Consider the following 26,803-nt stretch of genomic DNA (forward strand, 5'->3'; position numbering starts at 1 on the left):
CGGCTGCGGAGAGTTGGGCATCAGGATCGGGAGACGTCGGCGGAGGTGGAGGGAGGTCTGTGTATAGTGGGAGGGGGAAGAGTGGAAAAGCACAAGGAAAATAATCCAATAACCCGGGACAGAAACTCCGCCAACACAATAATCATTGCGCTGAAAGGAACATTTTACTGCTGGATCTTTAAAGGAAACCTGTGTGGAGGAGGGAAAAGTCTGAGGAAGAGGAGGAGGAGAAGCAGGAGTCGCAGTCCGGGATAAAGAAAGTCTTTTCTCTCTCTCTCTCTCTGCCGGTCCGGAGAGACACGGGGAAAACCATGGCGGAGCAGGAAAGCCTGGAGTTCGGGAAGGCAGACTTTGTCCTCCTGGATACAGTCAACATGTCAGAATTCATGGCTAACCTCAAACTGAGGTAAGAGAGTGGTAAGGGGGATAGGAGACCCCACCCCCCCAAACAGGGGCATTAGGAGAAGGATGTTGGAGAAGGAGGAAATGAATGAGAGAATTAGAGAAAAGGGAAAGATTTAGGGACGATTAGGTTCGACCGTGTCATTAAAAATAAAGGCAGAGATGTGGGGAATGACAGCGTTCCAGTTTGCAAACAGAGGAAAAATTCACAATAAATGCACCGATTCTGGGTGGGCTGATAGGTTACAGAGGGGGAGTAAGGGCTTACAAGGAGTACCTGCTCATTTACCTCTGGGTAGACTGAAACTTCATGTACTGGATGCAATAATGTCTTTATCTGGGATTAAGGTGTTATAAAAACTTATACTTGTCAAGTGTTAATTTCTGTTTCATTCCAAGAGCATTACCTGTGCGGAAGTGTTTTGCAACATAGTGTAGATCATTGTGTAGCAATGGGTAACTGTTACTGTGATTATATCTAATTTTATGGCAACTGGCCGTTTTCTCAGTTGCCTCTTTAATGTAGTGTTAATGGGTACTGGCACCGCCTGGGAGGTGGGGGAGGTAAAGGGGACATGTTTCTGCTTTATTCCCCCTCAAATTCCAAACTCCTTGTCATGGGTTATTCTCTTTTGTTTTTGCAAAAATATACTTTATTGATAAAATATCTGAAAGAACATTACAGAACATTTCTAAATGGCCATCACAAAAAGTGCAATCAGATTCAACTTTTATTCCCTTCACTTTTGCAAAGTCTAAATCAAATAAGTTTCTCTTTCTAATGCGTCCAAACACATGCGCACACATTCTCTCTCTCATATATGAATGACTAACTGACTGCCCCTCCCTCTGCCTCCAATAATGGATATGTCTTAGTGAATTGCAATTCCAAGTTATTTTACTCAATGAGTTTTCATGATCTAAAATGCGTTACCTGAAAGGGTGGTGGAAGCGGATACAATAGTAACTTTAAAAATGGAATTGGATCTATACTTAAAATATTTCCAGGATTATAGAGAAAGACAGGAAAGTGGGACTAAATGGCATCTATTTCAGAGAATCAGATTAGGCACGATGTCCAAATACCAGATTTCTGTGTTGTTTGATTCTTTGAAAAGGGTTTTAGATGATATTCTTTGAACTTGAACCCCAAGATCAGATGATTGCTTTAAATTAAGTTAAAGCGTATGCTTAAATTCTGAACAAATGGAGGGTATCTAGGAGTGTGCTACAAGGCTGTGACACAATGGAGGAGCGGGAATTCAACATTTTCTGATTATCATTGTGTCAAGGCACAATCTCAGTTGACTCTTATTTTCTTTTGTATAGCTATTAGTTGTATCACACCACAAATGCATGATTGTATTCATTCTGGCAGCCACATTTTGCTGTGTGCCTTTGTGTTATGTGGCTTGGGGGGGAAAGTTTTGCAACAGAATAGTACATTGTGCTTCAAAACAGTATTTTGGTAGGCCTTTGCATGTATTGTCAATCCATATTGTAAAGTCAGAAATGGGATTTTGGGATAGCCTACATAACAATAACTGCACTTCAAAATAGTTCATTGTATGCTAAGTGCTTTGAGATGTTTCTGAGAGATATGGAGTCATTTCTTTCTTTACCCCTCTAATGTAATTTGGATTTAGGCAGCCTGTTATTGAGGAGCTGACTTCTGGTGTTAAATCTATTTTCTGTAGCCCAACAGCAGGCCATTATACCCAGTCTTACCTCAGAGTGTACTACCAGGCTATGGAAAACAGATTTAACACCGTAAACATCAGGAGCTGGATCGTGGGCTCCTGGAATCCAAATTAAAGAAAGAGTATCAAAGCAGCACCAGTGATTGTGATTTAGTCTCACCATTGGTCACATTCCCTTATCCCAGCAAAGCCACTGACCAGTTGTCCACTGCAAATGTAAAAGTGGGAAAGAGAAACTAAAAGGTTGTTTCCTTGTGACATGGACTACAAAGTATCATGTAAATAAGCTGCTCTGTTGCAAAGAGTTGCAAAAATGTTACCCCTGAAAATCAGAGAATTCTAGCTGAGATGCAATTGAGCTTTCTGCTTTGCTTGTCAATTTGGCCCCCGATGACATCATTTGGGAGCTGTTTTGGAGGAGTTGTCTGACTGAATACTTGCAGTCTAAATAACTTCTGATCATTGAAGCATTCTTAATTACTGTATCTTGGCTGAGAATTTCACTCCCCATGTTTCTTCCCAGACTGAATCATGTCATTCACACTTGCTTTAACACAAGTTTATTATAAAGGTGGAACAGGATGTTACATTTTGTCACTTAAATTATATTGTTAAGAATGTGCCATGATGAATCATTTAAAACATATTTAGTCATTATGCCTGTGTATGATGAGTTGTTGAGTGTTAGCAAACCAATTTACCAAGGGCAACATCAGAGCTGTGTTCAACCTCATCCTTGTTGGATTTTCATACCTACTGACCACTGACTAATGATCCTTCTATAAAATGGGGCACTGAGTTAATTTTAGCACCATTACACTTTAGTCAGTGAACCTAGCACAGATCTGGAATCAAACCTGGAACCTATGGTCTGTATGGTTCAGTGACACATCATCTTTACAAACCTAACCATTAGAAGACTATCTTCACTTCAGTTTGGAAGTATTGTCCCATGTTATCTACTCCCCCTCTTCCCCCACTCCCTACCCACCCTATTGCCCCCCACCTGTCTGCCCCAAGCTAATAGCAAAAAGGGAAATTTACTGCTTTTATATTTCTAGAAAAAGGTTGCAGAAAACCTGCAGGAGAAGCTTGTACGATGTGAAGTCTTGCACTAGTGTTTTTCAATTGAACCCTTTAATTTGGGCTGGGACTGAATTGTAGTTTTGACTCTCTCCATTTAATTTGTACAAAGCCTACTTACAAGAGGGTATGACATCTGAATATCTAGTCAACATCTTAGATTTGTTTTGATTTGGTTTCAGGATCTACTGTTTTTGGTGCTAATCCCCTGTGTGAATTTAGTAGACAATATCGTTTAATGCTGGGTAATTTGACATGTGGAACAATGTTTTGATACTTATAAATTTCAAAAGTATTCGCTTGTGCAGGGGAGTAACCTACAACTGACCGTGATGATTTGTGTTGCTTGTTATTGCTCTAAATGACCTTTTGTTCTGCCTTTGTAATATATTTGTGTTTGTTCATTGGTATTTAGATATACTTATAGGAAGAAAATTGATCTCAGTAGTAGCATTCTTGTCCCTGAATCATAAAGTTATTGGTTTCAGGCCCCATTCCTGATATTTGAGCACATTAATCCCAACTGACACTCCAGCGCAGCTCTGTCTCTCGGATGAACCATTGAACAGAGGATGTAAGTGAGTGCCCTGCCTAATATTTATTCCTCAACAAACACCAGTGCAAATAGATTATGCGGTCATTACCTCATTGCTGTTTGTGGAGACTTGCAAATTGTCTGCTATTTTTCTCACACTACAACAGTAATTACGCTTTGTAAGTACTTTGTTGGCTGGTAAATGCTTTGTAACATTCTGAGGTTGTGTAAGGCACTATATAAATGCATGTGCTTCCATGTTCTTTATTTTAAGGCTGGACCAATGGACCAATTCAAGTTTTCTATGAATTTAGTTTAGTAATCTTGCAACTAAACTTCTAGCTTCCCACCCTATCACAGACCTTTCCTTTTATTCTTTCTCCCTCACTTTTCCCTTCTCCTGACTATTCCCCCCTCCCCACCACCATTTTCTCAGCCCCTGCACTTGCTTAAAACCTACATTTTTTCTGATGTAAGGCTCATTAGATTTTGAGTATTTCTAACATTAGCTATTTTTCTTAGCATGGATTCCATGGCTGAATGGTCTCCATCTATACCGTAATGACTATGGCTATTTTATGTGAGCAAGAAGAATTCTGTTGCAATTGATCATGAGAAGAATGGAGGATTTCCATTCCAGGTATCTTTGTCCTACCAAACTGCTGCTTATGACCCAGATCCTCCAGTTTCCAGATAGCCAGAGACCAAACGTAAACCCCAAAATGCACAACGCATTGACTCTGTGGGAATTGCCCAGGAAGTTTGAACTTCAGGCAATTCCACTGCTCCCAGGACTTTCCAAAAAATTCTCCAACTCTCAGTTAGAGTCAGAGACTTTGGACACTTCCAACTGACTTACCTGGAGAGTTAACTGGGGAATGTTATACACTTCAAAATCTAGCCTAATACCTGGCTAACTATAGAATTGACAGCCCTGACGCCCTCCTCCCCACCCCGTACTCCTGACATCTCACACCCCCTGCCCCGAACTGACCGGACACCAACACACGACTCCCCCTGACCTGACGTGACCTCACCGCCCTGACTTCCTACTCCCCGCTTCCCCCTGCAATCTAACCTGACTAGCCCCCACCATCCAACTCTCTCTCCCACTATCCCGCCACCACCACCCCCAAACGCCCAATCCATCCTGACCTGACCCAACCACGTCACCCTACCCAGCTGCTGCCACATCCCCTTACCCACTTACCTTATGCCCCTTACCCACTTAGCTCAGCACCTACTCCGTTACTTTACCCACCCTATCTGCTTCCCCCCCCAAAACATGGCTTTCCGACACCCCCTTGACCTTCTGCCCCCCCCACCCCAGTACCTTCTCTCTGTAGATTTTCAAAGAAGCTTTGAGGCATTGAAACTTTTTATTTGCCAGAACATACCAGCTAGTATTGTGAAAAGCGGGTGTGGCTTGTCTTTCCCTAACGATCCAGCGCTCCGAAAAAGCAGTTCCATTTCAGATGCACCTCCTATTTTTGGAGAAGCTAGGATCATAAGTCCCGGCCATAAATGCAAAGCTCCGGCATGGCTCAGGAAAGTAGGAGCAGAGCAGCGATCCGACGGTGACTGCTACTCCTCGGAAGATTTGGGCCAATGTTTCTGCTGAAAAGGCCGTGTGATGGTCTCTCCAGCCTTCTCAATGGCCAGAATTGTGTAGGTTTAGGCATAGCTGCCTGTAGGGCAGTGGAACACCTTCACTACTTTATAGAGCTCTCTACAATCATGCTTAATAACACAAATCTTAACGCAGTACATACTTTGTTTTAATATAAAACAAAAACTCAAGGTCTGGCAGCATCTGTGGAGAGAGAAACAAAATTTGTTTTGTTCCGTTTAGAAAATGTCAACACTTATTCACAAATGAAAATATGTTGCCAAACGTTGTAAATTTGCCATCCAAATTCCCAGAATCGACAAGAGGAATGAAACAGTGAGCCGGGATGGAGAGATTGAATAGGGGCTGTTGAAGGCTTGGGGCGAAAGTTGCCTCTTGACAGTTTCTGGAGTGGTCTCGAATGAGTTTATGGAAGCAGGGCTGAAGGTGGCTGAAAACTTTGCCACTAATAGTAAAATGGGGACAGTGGTTTGCACAGGAGGCCAGAATTAGTTGACTGAAGCAATGGAATGGAAGTAACCCTGGAGGAGGTTGCAGGAGGAATGTAATGCGAAGCCATGCAAGGATTTGAGGATGAGAAGGAGAATTGCAGGTCTGAGAGGAAGTAAGTGGTGGATTAGTCAGGTTTATTATTAAGCAAAACTTGTATTTATATAGCACTGTTCAAGACCTTGTGATATCCAAAACTGCTTTACAGTCACTGAAGTACTTTTGAATTGTAGTCATGTTGAAATGTAGGAAATGAGGCAGCTAATGTGTGCACAATAAGGTTCCAAAAGCAGCATCGTGATCATGACCAGATCTTTCATTTATGTTGATTGAGGAAAGAATATTGACCACAATATCAGGGAAAAGAGTCCTGGTCCTCTTCAAAAATGATACCTCTGGATCTGTTACTCCCACTTTAGAGGGCAAGCAGGGCCTTGGTTTAATGTCTCTTCCCAAAGACCTCTGACAGTGCAGCACTCCCTCAATACTGAACTGGAGTGTCAGCATAGATTTTTGTTCTCAAGTCTCTGGAATGGGGCATGAACCCATGACTTACTGAGCTCCAGCCTGGTTCCGCAGGTTCCCAGGCAGTTAGTATCAGTATATTCATCTGTCATGTGAGTGTATTTAATGGAGGCACCAAGGGTCTCGCTTACTGGCTGCAGAGCCATTGACAGCCTGCACTGACTCCTTTCAGAAAGAACCGCGCTATTAAATAACTCTCAGACACTTAAGTGGGCAGTGGCGGGGCTTCCCTGGGATCAAGGACCCTGGGGGTGGAAATCCTGCTGGCCAATCAGAAGCTGGCAGCTGTCATTGCCGGCAGTGCCACCGGCGGGAGGAGTGACTTTTGGCAGCAATGCATCCACCCAAGGCCCATGATCGACATGGGACCCAGGTCACCGGCGCTGAGCGATGGCAGGATGGGGCTTGCAAGGTGGGGGAAGGGTGGGAGGGGGGTGCGGTTCTGCATCAAGGACAGAGGGGTGGCTCTCAGAGGGCTGCCACTTCCTGATGCTGTGCCTGCCCAGCAGACACTGAGTTTATTTGAAGGAGGAAACCCCCCCCACCCCCAATCCCCTCCCACCTGCACCCCCACTATGCCACCACCGGAAGTTGGCAAGCAACCTGGAAAGGGTTTGCCTTTTGGGGCTCCCTGCATGGCATGCCCGCTGTGGGATGAGGACCTTCACTGGGCATTAATTGCCCACTTAAGGGCCTCAGTTGGCAGCAGGGCGAGAATGCTGCCCATGAGTCTTCCTGCCCTGGATGTAATTGCGGCAGAAGCAGGGTCCCACCCACCACTCTCTTGCTTGATTTAATGCCCCCCCCACCCGCCACCAAACTCGCCTCAGCCGAGGGCATTAAATTCCGCCGGAGGACGGGAGAACAAAATTACATTATTACCTGAATTTCCTCACGTCTTTCTCACAACCTTCCCCACCTTTAGAAACCTTCTGCAAACCAGTCTCTGCTCACATCAGACTCTTCTCCCAGTTCCTCCTTTGGGCTGAGTCTGTCTCTTTTTGAAGTGCCTTCAGATATTTCACTAAGTTTAAAGCCCTATAGGAGTGCAAGTTCTCCACACACAAACACACACACACTTCACTCACACACTTGTGGCAGGTGAATAGGGTAGTGATCTGCAGTAAGAACCCTGACTAATTCCAACCTTCCTCACCAGGCCAGGGGTGTTTGAGGGTGACCAACTGAACAAAGGCCAGAAATTGAACCTGGGCCTCTCCTGTGCATAACTCATTTCCATGCTGGGTAGCAACTTTACTATTTCAATGATTAGAAAAACCAGACAAGCTATTTTTAATTCATGGATACATGTTGACATAGAAATGTGAAACTGTGAGTCAGCATTGCATTATGTTTTTAAGCAAGATGTTGTAAATGCTAATAAGGTATACAGAAGCAGTTCCACCTTATTTCTGTGTTTATTGTTTGATGTTTTTCAATTTCTAGGAGACAGCATAAAGATACAATCTGAATGAATTATAAGCAAAAAATGTGAACTTGTGCTTTTGTTGATATAAGCTCAGACAGAAGCAGCTGGTGTCTCCTTACTTCATTCCCCAAAGCTGTGTGTAATTTAATGTATGTGGGAAGTAATGACAAACAGAAAGTTAATATGAACAATTTAAAGTTCTTTTATGGGACAAAGTTTCAAATGGTGATAAGTCTGATCAAGATCTTTCCCAAATGCCTGGCATTTGACCAGTAAAACACGACTGCAATAGTTCTGCATTTAGATAAAATCAGTTGAACCATCGTTGAGCACAAAGTTTGTGGGAGTGCCTTGTGAATAATTTGCTAACTATGACAAACAGTTAGGACTGTGCTAGGGCCCATTTACTTAGGGATTACTCATGTATACTCTTTGTGGTTAAGTCTGTGCTTCTTGTATTGAGATCTACAATCTTCACTACCTATCCAACTCTTATTGCTGCTGTATCTTGCGTGCCAGACAAAATAATTGTTATGAAAAGATAAATTGGGCACCGTAGTCTATGTTAGGAAATAAATTGTTCAAAGAAATACTGCGGTTGAGTCATATATTGAACAACAAATACAGCTTGAGCAGTTTATGTATTTTAGCAAAACCCCAAGCGAACATGGAAAACATATAATCATTGTTATAAAACTGTAATTGGCCATGGGCAGAACCTTACAATTATAAACAAAAATAAAAATACCTGGAAAAACTCAGCAGGTCTGGCAGCATCTGCGGAGAGGAACACAGTTAACGTTTCGAGTCCGTATGACTCTTCAACAGAACTAAGGAAAAATAGAAAAGAGGTGAAATATAAGCTAGTTTAAGAGGGGATGGGACAAGTAAAGCTGGATAGAGGGCCAGTGATAGGTGGAGATAGCCAAAAGATGTGATATACAAAAGGACAAAGAGGTGTTGAAGGTGGTGATATTATCCAAGGAATGTGATAATAAAGGTACAGATAGCCCTAGTGGGCATGGGGTGGGGGGAAGGGATCGAAATAGGCTAAAAGGTAGAGATAAAACAAAGGATGGAAATATATTTAAAAATAATGGAAATAGGTGGGAAAAGAAAAATCTATATAAATAATGCCTGTCTCTATATGGGGTCCGTGGAACATTCCTTGTTCCAGTCCTACTCCGGCCCCCTCCCACAACTCTTTCTCCGGTACATTGATGATTGCTCTGATGCTGCTTCATGCTCTCGCCTGGACCTGAAAAAATGTATTAATTTTGCTACCAATTTCCACCCCTCCATCATTTTCACATGGTCCATCCCTTCCCTTCCTTGACCTCTCTGTCTCAATTTCTGGTGATAGACTGTCCAGCAATATTCATTACAAGCTCTCACAGCTACCTCGACTACAGCTCCTCACACCCCGCTTCCTGTAAGGACTCCATCCCATTCTCTCAGTTCCTTCGCCTCCGTCGCATCTGTTCTGATGATGCCACTTTCAAAAACAGTTCCTCTGACATGTCTTCCTTCTTCCTTAACCGAGGTTTTCCACCCACGGTGGTTGACAGGGCCCTCAACCGTGTCCAGCCCATCTCCTGCGCATCCGCCCTCACACCTTCCCCACCCTCCCAGAACCATGATAGGGTCCCCCTTGTCCTCACTTGTCACCCCACCAGCCTCCGCATTCAAAGGATCATCCTCCGCCATTTCCGCCAACTCCAGCATGATGCCACCACCAAACACGTCTTCCCTTCACCCCCCTGGCGGCATTCCGCAGGGATCGTTCCCTCCCGGACACCCTGGTCCACTCCTCCATCACCCCCTACACCTCAACCCCCTCCCACGACACCGTCCCATGCAACCGTAGAAGGTGCAACACCTGTGCCTTTACTTCCCCTCTTCTCACCGTCCAAGGGCCAAACATTCCTTTCAAGTGAAGCAGCATTTCACTTGCACTTCCCTCAATTTAGTCTATTGCATTCGCTGCTCCCAATGCGGTTTCCTCTACATTGGAGAGACCAAACGCAGACTGGGTGACCGCTTTGCAGAACACCTTCGGTCTGTCCGCAAGCATGACTCAGACCTCCCTGTCGCTTGCCATTTCAACACTCCACCCTGCTCTCATGCCCACATGTCCATCCTTGGCCAGTGAAGCTCAATGCAAACTGGAGGAACAGCACCTCATCTTCCGACTAGGCACTTTACAGCCTTCCGGACTGAATATTGAGTTCAACAATTTTAGATCATGAACTCTCTCCTCCATCCCCACACCCTTTCCGACCCCCCTTTTTTTCCAATAATTTATATCGATTTTTCTTTTCCCACCTATTTCCATTATTTTTAAATGTATTTCCATCCATTGTTTTTTCTCTACCTTTTAGCCTATTTCGATCCCTTCCCCCCACCCCACCCCCACTAGGGCTGTCTATACCATGCTCGTCCTGCTTTCTACCCTTAATGTCACCTATTAGCACACTCCTTAGATAATATCACCACCTTCAACATCTCTTTGTCCTTTTGTCTATCACATCTTTTGGTTATCTCCACCTATCACTGGCCCTCTATCCAGCTTTACTTGTCCCACCCCCTCTTAAACCAACTTATATTTCACTTCTTTTCTATTTTTCCTTAGTTCTGTTGAAGAGTCACACAGACTCGAAACGTTAACTGTGTTCCTCTCCGCAGATGCTGTCAGACCTGCTGAGTTTTTCCAGGTATTTTTATTTTTGTTTTGGATTTCCAGCATCCGCAGTTTTTTGCTTTTACCTTGCAATTACAGATGCCCTTCCTTGTAATGAAGTATAGATTCAGCTCCTACTGTATCACTTTTAGAAAGGAATACACTGGGTCCTATGTTAAGAGCACTAGGCATGAATCCATTGAAAAAGGAGGACTGGTAACTGCTGCTCTTCCGCTTTGCTTGAAATGCTGGAGTTTGTATTGAATGTTGTCAGGAGTTCACATTTGTACGAATTTAAACTCTCACTAGTTTGCTGGGAGGTGCAAGTCAGCTGGGGGTTGCTTAACTCAGTTGGCTGGACGGCTGGTTTGTGATACAGAAAGACGCCAACAGCACAGTTCAATTCCTGTCCAGGCTGAGGTCATCTATGAAGGCAACGCCTTCTCAACCTCACCCCTTGCCTGAGGTATGGTGACCCTCAGGTTAAACTCACCACCAGTCGTCTCTTCCTAATGAGAGAGCCTCTGGGACTACAGCGACTTTCAAGATGACCGAAAGAGTTGTAAATTTCATTGTGCTACGAAATCGTTGGTTGCAGTTTATATGCAATTTTGCAAATGAAGACATTTTGATCACAGCCGTGTTTCAAAGCAAATACCTAATGCTCAAGATAAACTGCGCTGTTTTTGCAGAGATATAAAGACACACAATCCATGTTAGAAATCTGAAATTAAAATAGGAATTCAGCACCTGAAATGAGACAGGACAATTTAGTATTTCACACTGAACTCCATTGTGCTGTTCATTCAGGCTCAACTGTAGGTCATCGTGTAGCGATTAGCCTGTCTGCATTCTGCTGATAGGTGTTTCTTTCCTTTTTTAATAACTGCTTTTGGCACCTATCTTATGTCTAGTTCAGACCAACGATTTTACAGATTTGTGTCAATTACTCTTAGTATTTGGGACCTCTTGAGACTAGAGAAATTAACTTGAAGCATGAGGGAAGAAGAAGCCTAGCAAAATATTAATTGTGCAAAAATACAAGTTTATGTCACATAAGCAGGAAAGTTTGAATAATTGAAGGTAATATCTAACCTTTAAATTTAAAAGATTGTAAAATGGTTGAATATTGCCCTTGTGTTTTGTGTAATCTTATCCATTCAATACAATAACAGCTTCTTTCTTCCAATCCTTATATTCATTTATTTTGTTGGCTGGGGTAAACAATCAGGGACCCTGTTGGGAAAGGATTCGCTAAAGCTACACAAGACATCTGGTGGGATTTTTCTTCAATCTACTCATGGTGGATCAGCTGAGGATCAATAGCCTAACTTTTTTGATGACTTATTAGCTGGGATGGAGCAAATTGGGTACAGGAAGAGAAATAAGGAAATGGAAAAAAATTAATTAATAGAGAGCAAAGAGACAAAGAAAAAAGTAAGGTTTTTTTTAATTCAACATTTTAAATTTTTAAAAAGTTGTTAAGATGATATACTACCTGTTGGAATGAGACTTCATAGTTTAAATTGTTCTCCTCCTGGGCTGGAGAGCTTGAGTAAATCTGCAGGAACATAAATCTCCTCAGTAAAAAGGTACTTGTGCTGCTAAGTAGAACTATGCTTATTGCTTGTACATGGCAACTGACAGTGAAACTAGTCTTTCTAATCCCATTGTTCCTCCAGATTAACCTGGCAGCCATTCTAGCAAGTTGTTTACTGGTCTACCCCATTGGTAGTGTCAAACCTGGTCTTCAGGGGATTTAGTAGTAACAGTTAATATGGTGACGTGCTTTCACCTCTGGAACATGGGCTGAATTCAAGCCCAGATTGTGATGAATTTAATTTTGTGATAGTGCATTTAAATTGTTCAATGGTATGCCATACAGTTTCCTTTTGTAGGATGTTTGAGCTTGGTAATGGAACCTATCTTTGAAGACCCAGAAAATTGTTCAATAAATGTTCAGTCTGCAGAGTTAATTTTTCTTCAGTGCAACTTGTGACCTCGTATTTCAAAACCTGTCTTAAAAGCAGGCTTTACTGTTCAATATTGACCAAATGCATAGGAAAACCAACTCTGCTCTTCTAATCAATGTGCATTAAGGCAAAACTTGCTCTTTTAGAGAGTATCTGACAACTGGTTTTTGTTTTGGTCAGGAGGAGAACCATGTCTTAATGCATTGACCCATGTCAACATTATTTACGTCATCATGTGTTTTGGTTTGCAATTTAAAAAAAAGTTTGACAAATTGTTTTCATAACTCTTTAGTCCCGGAGGTGGGGAAACACCTTGTACAATATTTATTTGACATTTCTATTGATGCACCATTTATTTCTATTGTTATGCTGAAAAAGTGACAATTTTGTGAGCTATTTTACTTAAGTTTGTAATCTGTAGGTCTCTGAGATTTCCTAAAATCAAACAATAGTGGGGGCTCGAATTTGACCCATGTTCCAGAGATGAAAGGATGGCACCACATAAGCCACTAACACCAAATCCCCTGAAGACCAGGGTTGGCACAATCAATGCGGTAGGCAACTTGCTAGAATGGCTGCCAGGCTAATTTGGGGGAACAATGGAATTGATTAGAAAGACTAGTTTCACTGTCAGTTGTCATGTATAAACAATTAGTATAATTCTGCTAGTGGTTTGAGAGAATCATCATAGAAACATTATCAATAAGCCTACATCTGTGCATTGGTGAGCTTTTAAATTATAGAAACAGTAATGTGATGGCAGGAACATGAGAGAACAAAAAGGAACAGGATAAATCGCACAGAGAACAAGTACCATTTAGAAAGGTAAAACGTATACAACACAGAGAAAAATAAAGAGAATATCCTAGAACTAGATAAATAGATGGCTGTGTTTAGTAAACAAAAATAAAGAACTTGCATTTATATAGTGCATCTCACAACCTCACGACATCCCACAGCACTATAGCCAATTAAGTACTTTTTGTAGGGTAACCGCTGTTGTAATGAAGAAACATGGCAGCCAGTTTGTACAGGTCCAAGAAAGCAGTGGAATAATGACCAAATAACCTGTTCTAGTGATGTTGGTTGAGGGATACATATTGACCAGAAGTAGAGAGAGAGAAACTAGGCGCATTTCAATATTAGAATAAGATTACTCTTTTGACAGAGCAAAAGTTTAAAATAAAAACAAAAACTCTGGGGGTACTCAGTAGGCCTGCCAGCATCCATTGAGAAAATACGAGACAGTTGACATTCAGGCAAAAAAATATTTCCTCAGAATATCTTTCTGATGTTGTTTTTGTGGTCATAATTTTAACTTTAAGAGCATAAAGAAATGGAAGCAACTACTCGGCATTGAAGTTTAACACTAATACACCTTCACCAAATTTCCACAGTATAAGTGATTTTGAATAAGTAGTCTATGCTGTTGAGTTGTGTGTTGGATCAGTCGAGGATTCTAATCTATAAATAGGCCTAGTGTAATGAGGTTTTTTAACCCAGTTAACCATGTAAGCAAACCACATGGGGTATAATTTGCTGTGTTGTCAAGCCTTCAGGAGATTTGGGATTGGTTTTGTAGCATATGTTAGGCTCTCTAATTTACTGTGGTAATTTATGCAGTATTCTGTTAAAAATTGGTACAATAATTGTCATTGTCTAATCATGTTAGAGGTTTTGTACTTTCTCTGTTTAGTTAATAGGCCAGATAATTGTTTGTCTCTTACCAGCACCCTCTCTCTACTCTTCTGTTAATTAAAACAACATAATCTGTGGTCACAAAGATATTCTTCAATGAGAAGAATATTCTTGCCCTGTTGAATTCTAGATCATCTAACTGCAAGATGAATCCTGGACAAAAGAGGCAAATGTGCTGGCACTTCTACCTTTCCTTATTCCTTCATATTCCTTGGAATTGTGGAAATCTGGTTGGAATAAACCTCTCATATTCCATTACTTTGGAGATGGTTGAATTGTGGAGATAACCACGAAGATATTTAACTGGTGAGGTATGGTGGCCTCTCCATTGCAATTGGAAATCCTTGTTTGAGCTAGTTTTCCTCGTGTAGCTGTGTAAGAAAAGTAGAGCAAAAAAAGACCCATCAGCACTCACCCTATCATTTAAATAGCGCAAATATCATGCCCTTTGTAAATGTTAGTAATACTAAGTTCTGGAAAAGGAAAAAAATAAAACTCAGGATAAGTTTTAAACTTACAATTTGCCGTATTGCTATTGATTTTTGAATGCTCATTCAGATTACCGTTTAAGCATTGCACAGAAATAAACATGGAATCTGAAAACGGTACAGTCTTGAGGGGACAAAATAGTTGAAAACTGTCAGCCAGAATTCATGTACAGGAGTACCCTGGAATGCATCTCTACCTCTCATTCTCTCTTATTCGCCTTCAGCTTTTCCCATGATACACAGGACCCCACAATGCTGGTTGATCACCCATCTCCAGCACCCTGGAACGCATCTCAACTTCACACTGTGAATGAGCAGTAAAGCTCCCACTAACATATCCAGTTGGATGCGCAGAAAGAATTAATGTGTCACTAAATTAGGAGAAGCTGTATTACTGAAAGATTGAATTTATCTGCTAATGATCCATCGCTTCCAATTTGTTGATTTCTAAGGGAGAACTTAAGGATAGTTCAGGCCATTTTGGTTGTATTTCCCCCTTTGATTTTCATAGGTTCTTTTATTGCCCTTAGAAAGAGAATACATAACTGTATCGTGTGAGGTCACTATACGGTTTGTCATAGTAACTACACCAGCATATCAAGAGCTGTGAAACAATGTATGGCAGAGCGACTGGGACAACTGACTACTGTCAGTGGCTTTCAGCTGTTTTGGATGACAGCAGTCATGCCTATGACCAGATTTCCGGTTGGCCCTTTGGCCTATGTACAGCTATGTAGTATAGCTATGTACAGCTGCCTAAATTTACATGGTGAAAATCACTTTTGAACTATTAATGCACCCCAAAAGATCTACAGGAGAATATAGCAAGTGATGCAGGTGGCTGGAGAACCTCATCAACAAGTGAAAATCCTCAATCTGCCCTTGACTGGAACCTGAAAACTGTTTTTTCCAAATATGTCAGCTCCCAGCCAAGAGAGTGACCTAATTTGAGACAAAATTAGCCTTGTTACAGTTGTTTGCAACTACATCCTGTTATGCCACATCACATCTAGTCATTTGAATGTAAGTACATCCCACAATGGTTATCCAGCACCTTGCCGCAGATGATGACTGTACGAATACATGGTGTGCAAAGACAATGGCAAAGAGACGACTTTTTACTTTTTTGTGGTGTTACTGTAAAATCTTACAAGTTTGTTGCACCTTTTAAGAAACCCTAAATGTAGAGCAGTCTGTAGGGAGATCTTGAAATGAAATAACATATAGATCAGTTCAACTAATTTGGATAGTTATCCAATTTTAAAAAAAAATCTTAATGCCCCTAATGCAAGTTCTGATACCAACTTTAGCATTCAAAAATATATTATCAGCTTTCATTTGATGCCTCTCCCCACCTCATTTTCATCTTGTCAGTTGTTTTCCTGCTGAGTCCTGGATGTGTCATCACTTAGTTCAGCTCACCATTGGGAAGATCAAAGCCTTTGAATTTGGGCAATGGTACAGAATCAGCATTAGAGAATCAGCAGCATGCTTTACACCCTGCCTAATCATCTTTTCCTTTGGGTATCCCACAACCTCTCCATCTATCCCTATATCCTCCTCTTTACCCCCCAACCACCCATCCATGGAACCTCTGTCCTCTGCCAGCCTCTTGTGCTGTATGGGCAATTTAATATATTCTTATTGCTCCTTTATTTTTAATATTTATTTTATTATTTTTCCCATACCTTTTCTATACCATGAGTATTTATCTTGATTAGTTCTAGTCTGACTTCTGCTCACATCTCTTGTTCTTATATTTAGGTTATTATTTCACCCCAACCTTTCCTCCTCCTCTTCTCCTTATTGTTTTGAATTTGTTTTTTCAGCCCAGTTATCCTTTCTGCTAGAACCTTAACGTGCACCTGGTTCAGGTGAAGCAGCATAGCTCTTTCCTATCCCAGTATGAGTCCCATTGTCCCCTGTTGTTTAAACTCACTTTGGGCCTCTCCCACAATGCTCCACCACCCTAGTTCTCCCCTGCTGTTTAAATTCACTCCATGCCTCACTCACAATGCTGCTCAATTGCTCAAGTTCTCTCCTGTTTGATCTGATAGACAGGTTATTTCCCTGTGTTATACAGTTGTCTTTTTTGTTGAAACTGAAAGCCACAAAGGTATAGATATAGTTTCCTTTTATAGGTAGAGACATAATCATGTGCATTCAGACACCAGGCTGTATAATTTTGTTTTACTAAATAGCTGAACCACAAACAAACTGAATTGGGCTTAAGTGATGACATCAAAACCTTGAAAATTATAAACAGTGAACTTCTGATCCAAATCTCCCAGATCCCTCAATACACTCATCCATTACCTCCTCTGCATTCTGGCAGGGAAACAGGTTTTTAGAATATGTGAAGTGATTTTGAAGAGGTCTACGTTTGTTCGCATTACCTGGACTGCACCCCCCACCCCCCCCAAATGCCCTGACACCTTGCCCCCCTGAGAAATCGTACAAATCTTTTAGCGGAGTTACCCTTAGTTCCTAAGCCCAGACCTCAGTGGCAGCTATGTATAAATTTAATCTTGTGGTTGTCCATTGTTCACTTTTGAAGTCCTGTTACTGAAGTCTCACAATTTGATGAGGCTTGCTTATTCTGGCAGACTAGAAACTAGGGTGTGACTGGCATATTATGTGGTGCAGGTATAGATTTGGAAACCATCTGTGCAATGGGCTAGTAACTGCTCTTTTTCGTCTTGGGTCAAAGAGAAGGTGTGATAATGAGGACAAACTGCTGGAAGTGTGCCGGTCAATCAGCGTCTCAAACAGTGAAACAAGTGAACAGAGAAATAATTTAACATTTTGGATGGAATTGAAGGCTGGTACATTAATAAATGTGTAATTATGAAAAATCAAAAATTGCAGTGCACATGCCAGGAGGAAAATTCTGGCTTGTTTTCAACATGGCTTTTATGCTGCCATATTTCCTGATAGAGCACTATCAGATCTCTTGCAGATTTGGTAAAGCATTTTAACCATGTCCTGGAGCTAAGAATTGATAATGTTTTAATTCATGTGCATTTTTTCATATGAATTCCTAAAGATCAAGTGATCAAATTCTTGTTGCATTTGATAAATAGTTGCATGAGTCACAAGTGCGTTCAAGTCCTTAGACACATACTTATGTATTTTCATGTTTTTCAGATAATAATGGCAAGTGATGGATCTTTCAGTACCATTTGAGAAATTTATGTTTTGTGCCTCCAACAGGCTTCTTGCTTAATAATTTCAGTTGGTCCTCTCTTTTATCCATTAGAGGCCATGCTTTTCCATTTCTATCTGAAGGGGCTATTGCTTCTGTGTTTGCTCTCTGTACAGTAAGGCACCTTGGTTTTTCTTTTGATGTATTTTCTCTGAAATTTTGTCTGTTTCCTTGCCCAAAGACATTGACCCTTTGTTGGGGTATGGCTTAGTGGGTTCTATTTCTTAGTTGCTACCTGGTAGCTTGCCAGTGTGGCACTAAATGTGAACTTGATAGGCCATTTGACCACAGAATAGGACAGTCGAGCTCAACTCTGTCTACATACATGCACACTTCCAGCAGGGGCATGGCAATTAATAGGAGCTGGGGCTGTGGCCTTTGTTTCTGTTTCAACTTCCCAACACTGAAGCCACTTGGCATCAGACTTCTTGCTATCAATGGCGGAACAGGCTCGAGGGGCTGAATGGTCTACTCCTGTTCCTACTCCTTATGCTGTTATGTTCTAAGAGTGGTTTTATTTATTTCAAAGATTTGGTGACCATTATAATTTTACACCCTTCTCATGAATGTTCCAACTAAGGCTAAGGTGCAGCCAAGTTTGTTCACTCTTGTGGGGACCTGGACAATGAGTGCCAGCTGGTTGTTAAACAGGTGTTGGCAAGAGATGAATGAATGAGTGGACTTGGGCTGAAACTATTTTTCACCAATATCAACATGCACTTTTGAATTGATACCAGGTAAGAATTTGGACCCCTAATTTTCTCCCCCCCACCTCCTCGTTCCTGAGTTGCGAAACGCTGAAGTGAATTGTACTGCTGCATTTTTTTGCCTTATCTGAGATCAGCTAGCTTACCACGGACCAGGGCTCACATTGGCGTCCTCCCGGCTTTACTGTGCACTGGATTCACCCGCTGAACTATCAGAATTTGCATTTATAGAGTGCCTTTAACGCAGCAGAATGACCCACCGCACTTCGTTGGAGTGTTATCTGACACAATTGGATACTGAGCCACATTGCATCTATATAGTGCCTTTAACACAGTAGAATGTCCCACAGTGCTTCATAGGAGTGCTATCAGGCACAATTTGACACTAAGCCACATATACTTGGACAGGTGTTCAAAGAGGTCAATTTAAGGAGCATCTTAAAGCAAGAAAGAGAAGCAGAGAGGCTTAGAGAGAGAATTCCAGCATATCATAAGCAGTTGAAGATCCAGTCTCCCTTTGTGGAGCGAAGGGAAAAAATGATGCACCAGGGGACCAGAATTGATGGAACACAGAAACCTCGAGAGTTGTAGGGCTGACAACAAAATTGAACATAATTGTTCAACAGAATTGCAAGGTCTTGTCTTAAGTCTTAGTGAGTAAAATGTATGCTGTCCACTGTTGCTATGTGATTGAATCAAGAAAAGGATGGTCTTTTAATGTAGGAGAAAACCTTGCATGGAGCTATTTGAGTTTGGAATTTGCTCCACCATCAGTGAAGCGAATTATCATTTAAAAACATGTCTGTGTTTTCTACAGGCAATGAGTTCACTGTTTTAAGCTTAGCAATGAGCAGAAACCAAGTAGTTCACCAGAGGGAGGGAGGGAGGCAAAGCGAAGTTCAGTGTGGACTCAGCTCTGTATGGTGTGTGGAGTCGGGAAACCATACAGAACAGATGAAAATGAAGTCAAATTGCATTGCTGTAGTATTTTTAACGTCTGATGTATTATCCCCAAATTACTGTGTTGGAAAAGGAGGATACAAAATTTTGAGGTTAAAACATAGATTGGAACCACAAGTAATTGAAAAACTGTTGCTGGTTGCACAGCATTCTTCAGGATTTTCAGATTAGAATGCCACTGCACTGCAAGCATGTGATTTGTGACTGGAGTATTTTGGGAATGCTGTTTCAATCCACTCCAGTGCTGATGGCAGCCTCCATCATACCTACAGCTCACTGTTAACGTGTGCTGGAAGAGAAACCTCGGCGAAGGCACATATGCTTCATTATGCACCTCGACATTTCGTACAGGCTTTTTTAAAAAGCCTAAATCATTGCTCCGTGTGGGGCTATCATCCTAATATTGGACTAATTACTGTTTTAAGCTGTTGGTTTTGGTTGTATTTCACATTTTATCTGATGAAAGCCGCACTGGTTTGAGAATTGAGTTGACTTGAGTAGCCAAGCTCTAATCTGGTCACTGTTCTGGCTTTTGCTCTAACAAACCAAGGTTGCAACAAATAACAGTTTGGTCTCTGGCAGCACGCTTATGGTCAGTGTTCGCACTGATCATTTGGAAGAGGATTTGGGACTATGCTTGGATAGATATAATATGAAAAACCATAGCTATCCTTGGGACAGATGTTGCTAAGCAATTACTTGATCCAACTCCCTGTCATCTATCCCAAAGTCAACTGAAATGTTTGACTCTCAGAAAAATAATTGCACATCTAGCTGAACTATCTTACCACATTGAAATTTAAGGATTTTTGTCCTCCCTAAACACCCTCCCATTTTCCCACCGCCCAACTTTCTTCCACTTCTAGAGGCAGTGACTTGAACTTGAATACTATTCCACTGCCAGCAGTAGCTGCCTGGTACCTCACCAAGATGAATCTAAACCGATTGTTGGCCAACTTTCAGACTTTGGACATCATTGCAACCAAGCCCAGTGCTACCTTTACTTGTTGCCTACACAGAAGTTCACTTTGCAATATGGGTCTGTGGGTAGTGATAAGGAAAAGAAGGATTCCTTACTTCACTGCAGTGGTGGTTCAGTCTTGAATTAATATGGCTTTCCTATAGACTGAATGCTAACCCATTCATTTTGCTGAGTAATCAATGACGTCATGAGTGATAAGTCTAGGTTGTACAGTACTTGTTCTGAGGCAGTGTACCATAGTTGCACTTGTACAAGTGTATGTTTACAACTTATAGAACTTGTAGCACAAATGTTCAGTATGAGACCTTGAGTCTTTCAGTGCTGGGTAATCAGAAGACTATTTTAAACCCTTCAATGATCAAAACCGTATAAAAGATGCACTGAATTATGCTCCAGAATGAGATTCTTCAGAATTTTAAAACCAAGGGGCCATAATTTATAAGTCAAAATGGTTTATCTCAGTATCATTGCAAGTTTGTTCCTGTGACCCCATAATCACTGAGCTGCTTGATATATTTCTGTAGATGTATTTGGTGAAATTCAGATATTACCTGATACTTTGTTTTTCCCATAATGCAGATGGTGACCCATTTCATATAAGTTACTTTTGTTCTTTTATGGGATGTGGACATTGCTGGCAAGACCAACATTTGTTGCCCATCCCCAATTGCCTTTGAACTGAGTGGCTTGCTAGGTCGTTTCAGAGGGCAGTTAAGAGTCAACCAGATCTGGAGTCATATGTAGGCCAGACAGTGTAAGGAAGGCAAAACAAAAACAGAATTACCTGGAAAAACTCAGCGGGTCTGGCAGCATTGTTGGAGAAGAAATCAGTTAACGTTTCGAGTCTTCAGTGTAAGGATGGCAGATTTCTCTGAAGGGTATCAGTGAACCAGATCGGGTTTCATGACAATCGATGATAGTTTCATGGTCATCGTTACTAGCTTTGAATTGTATTTAAATTCTACCAGCTGTCATAGTGGGATTTGAACCCTTTATCCCCGGAGCATTAGCCTGGGCCCCTGGATTACTAGTCCAATGAAATTACCATTATGCCATCATCTCCTCTTGAAATTATAGTCAAAAACTGTGGTGTCATCTCCAGAATCATTCCTAAACTTCCAAATTAGCAAGTTTGAGTCAAATTATGAAGGAATGGGAGCCGTCTGTGTTGACTAAAGAATGATGGAAGGCTTGGAGGGATCAGGTTGAGGTGAAAAAGGATAAAACTCTTTTAAAAATACATTACATTATAAAAAACATTCCTTTCCATTGGACTACAGATATAAACCAAGGATGCTGAACTTTACCTAAGGAATTTTTGCTTTTATGCTCTCAGTTTGGAGATTGAAGACAAATGAAGTTGAAGTAATTGCCTACTTTTGATACACAACTTTCATTTCTGGTGCTCACGTTACTTTTTTTCCAAAGGAATTTTAAGGGATGGTGTGTATATTTAGCAAGTAACAAAATAGTCTTGTGGAAAACTAAACAATCAAAAGAATTTTGTACTGAACCAATGGCTGATTTAACAAATATCTTTGTGGCGAGTCAACTGCTAGGCACTATTTATGGAAAAAAATGGAGAGAAAAATAGCTCCAATGCATCTTCAAGACTAAACTGTACATTGTTAGTGCAAGTAGCCATTTTAAGAACGTGCAAAGTTTTTTGTGCAACAGTAAAGCTTAATTGGATTTTTTTTTCCCAATCCTTATGTTAGTTCGGTGGTTCAGTCCTCTCCCAAATGAGGCCCTAAGTTGTGTACGTATCAGGAAGATTCCAAGTTTCATGCCCAGTCTATGATGAGTTACTTGATTTCAGCCAAGATATGAGTTAGACACTACAATTAGTCTCAAGTAAACTGGTTAGAAGGAAATCAGCTGGGTTCCTGTTACCAATTGCAGCTGCAAAACATGTTGTGTATGGATGAAGATAGGATCAGGTTTTCCTATGATTCCTTTCAGAATCAAATAGTCCACGAATGCCATTTATACTCACCTATCAGTAATAGCCAAATAGATGAGGTATGGGGGAGCTGCCCCTGTGTGTGTGCAATTGTGACACCTTGGATTTGCTGTGTTCAGGAGAGCAGTGGAAAAAATTGAGATGAGTAAAGAATCTTTCAGATGACATCCAATTTGCTTTGTACTGATGTTCATTGTTCAAGGCAAACAGAAATCATTGCCACATGCCCCTGTTTATAAAAACATTTCCGGAAAGTCTATTCAGGGGTGGAGGTTGATGGTAGTTCTTTAAACCTCTGAAGACAAGTTACAGGATCACAGAATTGTTACAGTGCAAAAGGAGGCCATTCAGTCCATTGTGTCTGCACCTGCTCTCCGAATGAGCAATTCACCTAGTAATTCTTCTGCATTTATTCCGTAACCCTACACACTGTTCCATTTCAGATAAATTTCATTCCCCTTTGAATGCTTTGATTGAACCTGCCTCTACCACACTCCCAGGCAGTGGATTCCTGACCTTAAGCACTCGCTGCATAACAAAGTTTTTTGTCATGTTGCTTTTGCTCCTTTTGCCAATTGTTTTAACTCTGTGCCCTGAAGTAACCTGTGTTACTGTAGTTATTGGCTGGGGTAGGTGATTGGATGAGAGAAAAAAATGGATGGAGTTTAAAAAAAAGTTATCCAAAACTAGCTTTGAGATTATTTCCAGCCACTTTAGTTGATACAAGATAACCCTCTACAGCAGAACTGCATGCACAATTAAATTCATGGGTTGGGAAACATCCATTTTTGAGAATACTTCAAATGCTGATATTTTTTGCCTCTCTGACTTGGTATGCAGTTCTGCAGCAATTATATTTTCATGGACTAAACGCCTGTGAAAAGTGCAGCAATATTCTCTGTGGAAAAAATCCATTCCACAATATGTAACAAGCCTCATGGCTTTTCTACTTTGACCGGATATCTTCAAATTATGACATAGACTAATGAACTGAGCGAGCTTCCAAGTGATATCTTTGCAGAACAGAAGAGACAGTGTGCCACATTGAAAGTCCGTACCAACTGGAATGAGTTTATTCTGGTTTGAATATACACACGCGCACACGCACACACACGACCACAAGACGGTGCTATTACACTATCACATTCAGAGTCAGTGGCCAGGAATTTCCGGCCCCGGTGCGGTGGATCCCACCGAAGTGGACACGGTGAGCCAGCCAAAAGTCCATTGACTTCGGCAGGACCGGAAGATCCCACCGGCAGGTGGGCCCGGAAGATCCTACCCAGTGTTATGGTTTTTATTTTTGTTATAGAGCATGACAGAATGAAGCATAGATCCGTATGTTGGCATGTGGTCTGAATATTGCTTATGCGCAATACAATTACTCAAATCTAGTGAGAAATGCAGCGTGTGTACTTGTGACATACGAAATAGGAGCAGAAATAGGCCATTTGGCCCCTCGAGCCTGCTCTGCCATTCATTAAGATCATGGCTGATCTGTTTGTGTTTCGAATTCCAAATTCCCATCGACCCCCAATAACCTTAGATTCTTGTTAAGCAAGAGAATCAATCTACCTGCACTTTAAAAAATAGTTAATGACCCCACTGCTTTCTGAGGCAGAGTTCCAAAGTCGCACGACCCTCTGAGAGAAAAAATTTCTCCTCATCTCTGTTCTCAAAGGGCAGCCCTTAATTTTAAAACAGTGACCCCTAGTTCTGGACTCACCCGCAAGAGGAAACACCCTTTCCAGCTCCAACTTGTCAAAACCATTCAGGATCTTGTATACTTCAATCAAATTACCCCTCCCTCTTCTCCACTCCAATCTAGCCCAATCTGTCTAACCTTTCCTCATAAGACAACCCGCTCATTCCAGGTATCAGTAGTAAATCTCCCCTGAGCCGCCTCCAGTATATTTACATCCTTCTGTAAATAAGGAGCCCAAAACTGCGCACGGTATTCGAGATGTGGTCTTGCCAATGCCCTGTATAACTGAAGCATAACATCACAACTTGTATGTTCAATTCCTCTTGTAATAAAGGATAGCATTCCATTAGCCGCCTTAATTACTTGCTGTAGCTGCATACTAACTTTTAGTGACTCTGAATCTCTGAAGGCGGAGGGGCATGTTAGTGGGGTGTTTAAAAAGGCATATGGGACACTTGCCTTTATCAATCGAAGCATAGATTAGAAAAGTAGGGAGGTCATGTTGGAGTTGTATAGAACTTTGGTGAGGCCACAGCTGGAGTACTGTGTGCAGTTCTGGTCGCCACATTATAGGAAGGATGTGATTGCACTGGAGTGGGCGGAGAGGAGATTCACCAGGATGTTGCGTGGGATGAAACATTTAAGTTATGAAGAGAGGTTGGATAGACTTGGGTTGTTTTTGTTGGAGCAGAGAAGACTGAGGGGCGACCTGATCGAGGTGTACAAGTTTATGAGGGGCATGGACAGGGTGGATAGGGAGCAGCTATTCCTCTTGGTTGATGGGTCAGTCACGAGGGGACACAAGTTCAAGGTGAGGGGCAGGAGGTTTAGGGGGGATGTGAGGAAAAACTTTTTTACCCAGAGGGTGGTGACGGTTTGGAATGCGCTGCCTGGGAGTGTGGTGGAGGCGGGTTGCCTCACATCCTTTAAAAAAGTACCTGGATGAGCACTTGGCACATCATAACATTCAAGGCTATGGGCCAAGTGCTGGTAAATAGGATTTACGTAGGTCAGGTGTTTCTCACGTGTCGGTGCAGACTCGATGGGCCGAAGGGCCTCTTCTGCACTGTGTGATTCTGTGACTCATGCACTAGAACACCTAGATCCCTCTGCAGCTCGGAATGTTGCAGCCTTTCTCCATTTAAGTACTACTCTGCTTTTTTATTCTTGCCAAAGTGAACAACTTCATGTTTTCCCACATTATACTCTATCTACCAGATTTTTGCCCATCACTCAACCTATCTATATCTATCTGCAACCTCCTTATGTCCTCCTCACAAGATATTTTCCTACCTATCTTAGTATCATCTGCAAATTTAGCTACCGTGCCTTCACTTCCCCCATCTAATTCATTGATATAAATTGTAAAAAGTTGAGGCCCCAGCGCAGACCCCTGTAGGACTCCACTCATCACATCCTGCCAATCAGAAAAAGACCCATTTATGCATCCTCTGTTTTCTGCCAGCCAGCCAACCTTCTATCCACGCTAATACATTACCCCCTACACCATGTGATTTTATTTGCCACAATAACCTTTGATGTACCACCTTATCAAACGCCTTCTGGAAATCCAAGTGCAGCATGTCCGCAGGCTGTAGACTTGGAGCTGGGTTTTTCCGGCCCCGTCATGGGTGGGACCTGCTGTGGGCGAGGTGGCACCCCAACCAGGAGCCCATTGACTTGTGGTGGGACCGGAAGATCCCGGCGGTGGGCGAGTGCGGAAAATCCCGTCATTGGTCTACATAATGAGGGTCCAGCTGACGAGAGAAAATGTTATAATGTTCCTGCACTCAGATTAAATTGCAGTGCTTTTCTTTTTTTTTACTGGATATTCAAGGGAAAATGGGCTGGTACCTGTATGTTTTTCTAGGTGCCAGTAGGTTTTCTATACTAATCCTTCATAAATAAGCATAGTTACACTCTCCATGTTCTGCTGGCACTGATATTATGCTGGCATAAAGACGTTTTGGACTGCAGTGATTCAAAGGATAATGGAATTGGGCAAGCAAATGTAGTTCAGGTCGAGGATCAGCAGGTTCTTATTAAATGGCAGAGCAGGCTTGAGGGGCATATAACCTACTTGTTATAGAGTTGATTGTCCAGGCAACTTTTCTTGGTGGAAACATTGAACTTTATTTATAAGGCAGCAGCAGCAGCTACATGCGTGCATCTAACTCTATAACTAAAGAAGAATTCCCTCCTAGAGGTTCCCTGTGCTGCAAACTGGTTTACACAGATCATGTGATTTACAACACAGGATTATTCTTAAAGCTGCAATCCTACGTTTATCAAAACTATAATTACTGCACTATTCCTCCAATTTCTTCTTTAATCTTCATTGTGGAAGATCAGAAACATTTCTCGGAGTGACCTGTTAGATGCAGAACTGAGCTCCTAGTCATGGGAATAAAAGCAAAATTCTGTGGATGCTGGAAATCTGAAATAAAACAGCACCTCATCTTCCAATTAGGCACTTTACAGCCTTATAGACTTAACACTGAGTTCAACAACTTCAGACCATTAACTCTATCCTCCATCTTGACCCCATTTTTTAATCCAAATTTCCCCCCCAACACACGCATCCCCCCCCCTCCCCCCCCCACCTCCAACAGGGCTATCTGTCACTTGTTCTTATGTTTTGCTTGCTTT

General features: G+C 41.8%; 1 protein-coding gene across 1 annotated transcript in view; it reads left to right on the forward strand.

Moving 5' to 3' along the window:
• Positions 1-226: 226 nt before the first annotated feature.
• The window catches only part of myo1d (myosin 1D), a 595,519-nt gene continuing 568,942 nt past the window's right edge, over positions 227-26,803 (forward strand). Inside the window, exon 1 of the mRNA XM_078529816.1 lies at positions 227-406. Coding sequence (XP_078385942.1) covers positions 312-406 — 95 coding nt within the window. The 5' untranslated portion in view covers positions 227-311. The remainder of the gene's footprint in view (positions 407-26,803) is intronic.

This window comes from Cetorhinus maximus, chromosome 25 (assembly GCF_964194155.1).
Source record: "Cetorhinus maximus chromosome 25, sCetMax3.hap1.1, whole genome shotgun sequence".
Lineage (NCBI taxonomy): Eukaryota > Metazoa > Chordata > Chondrichthyes > Lamniformes > Cetorhinidae > Cetorhinus > Cetorhinus maximus.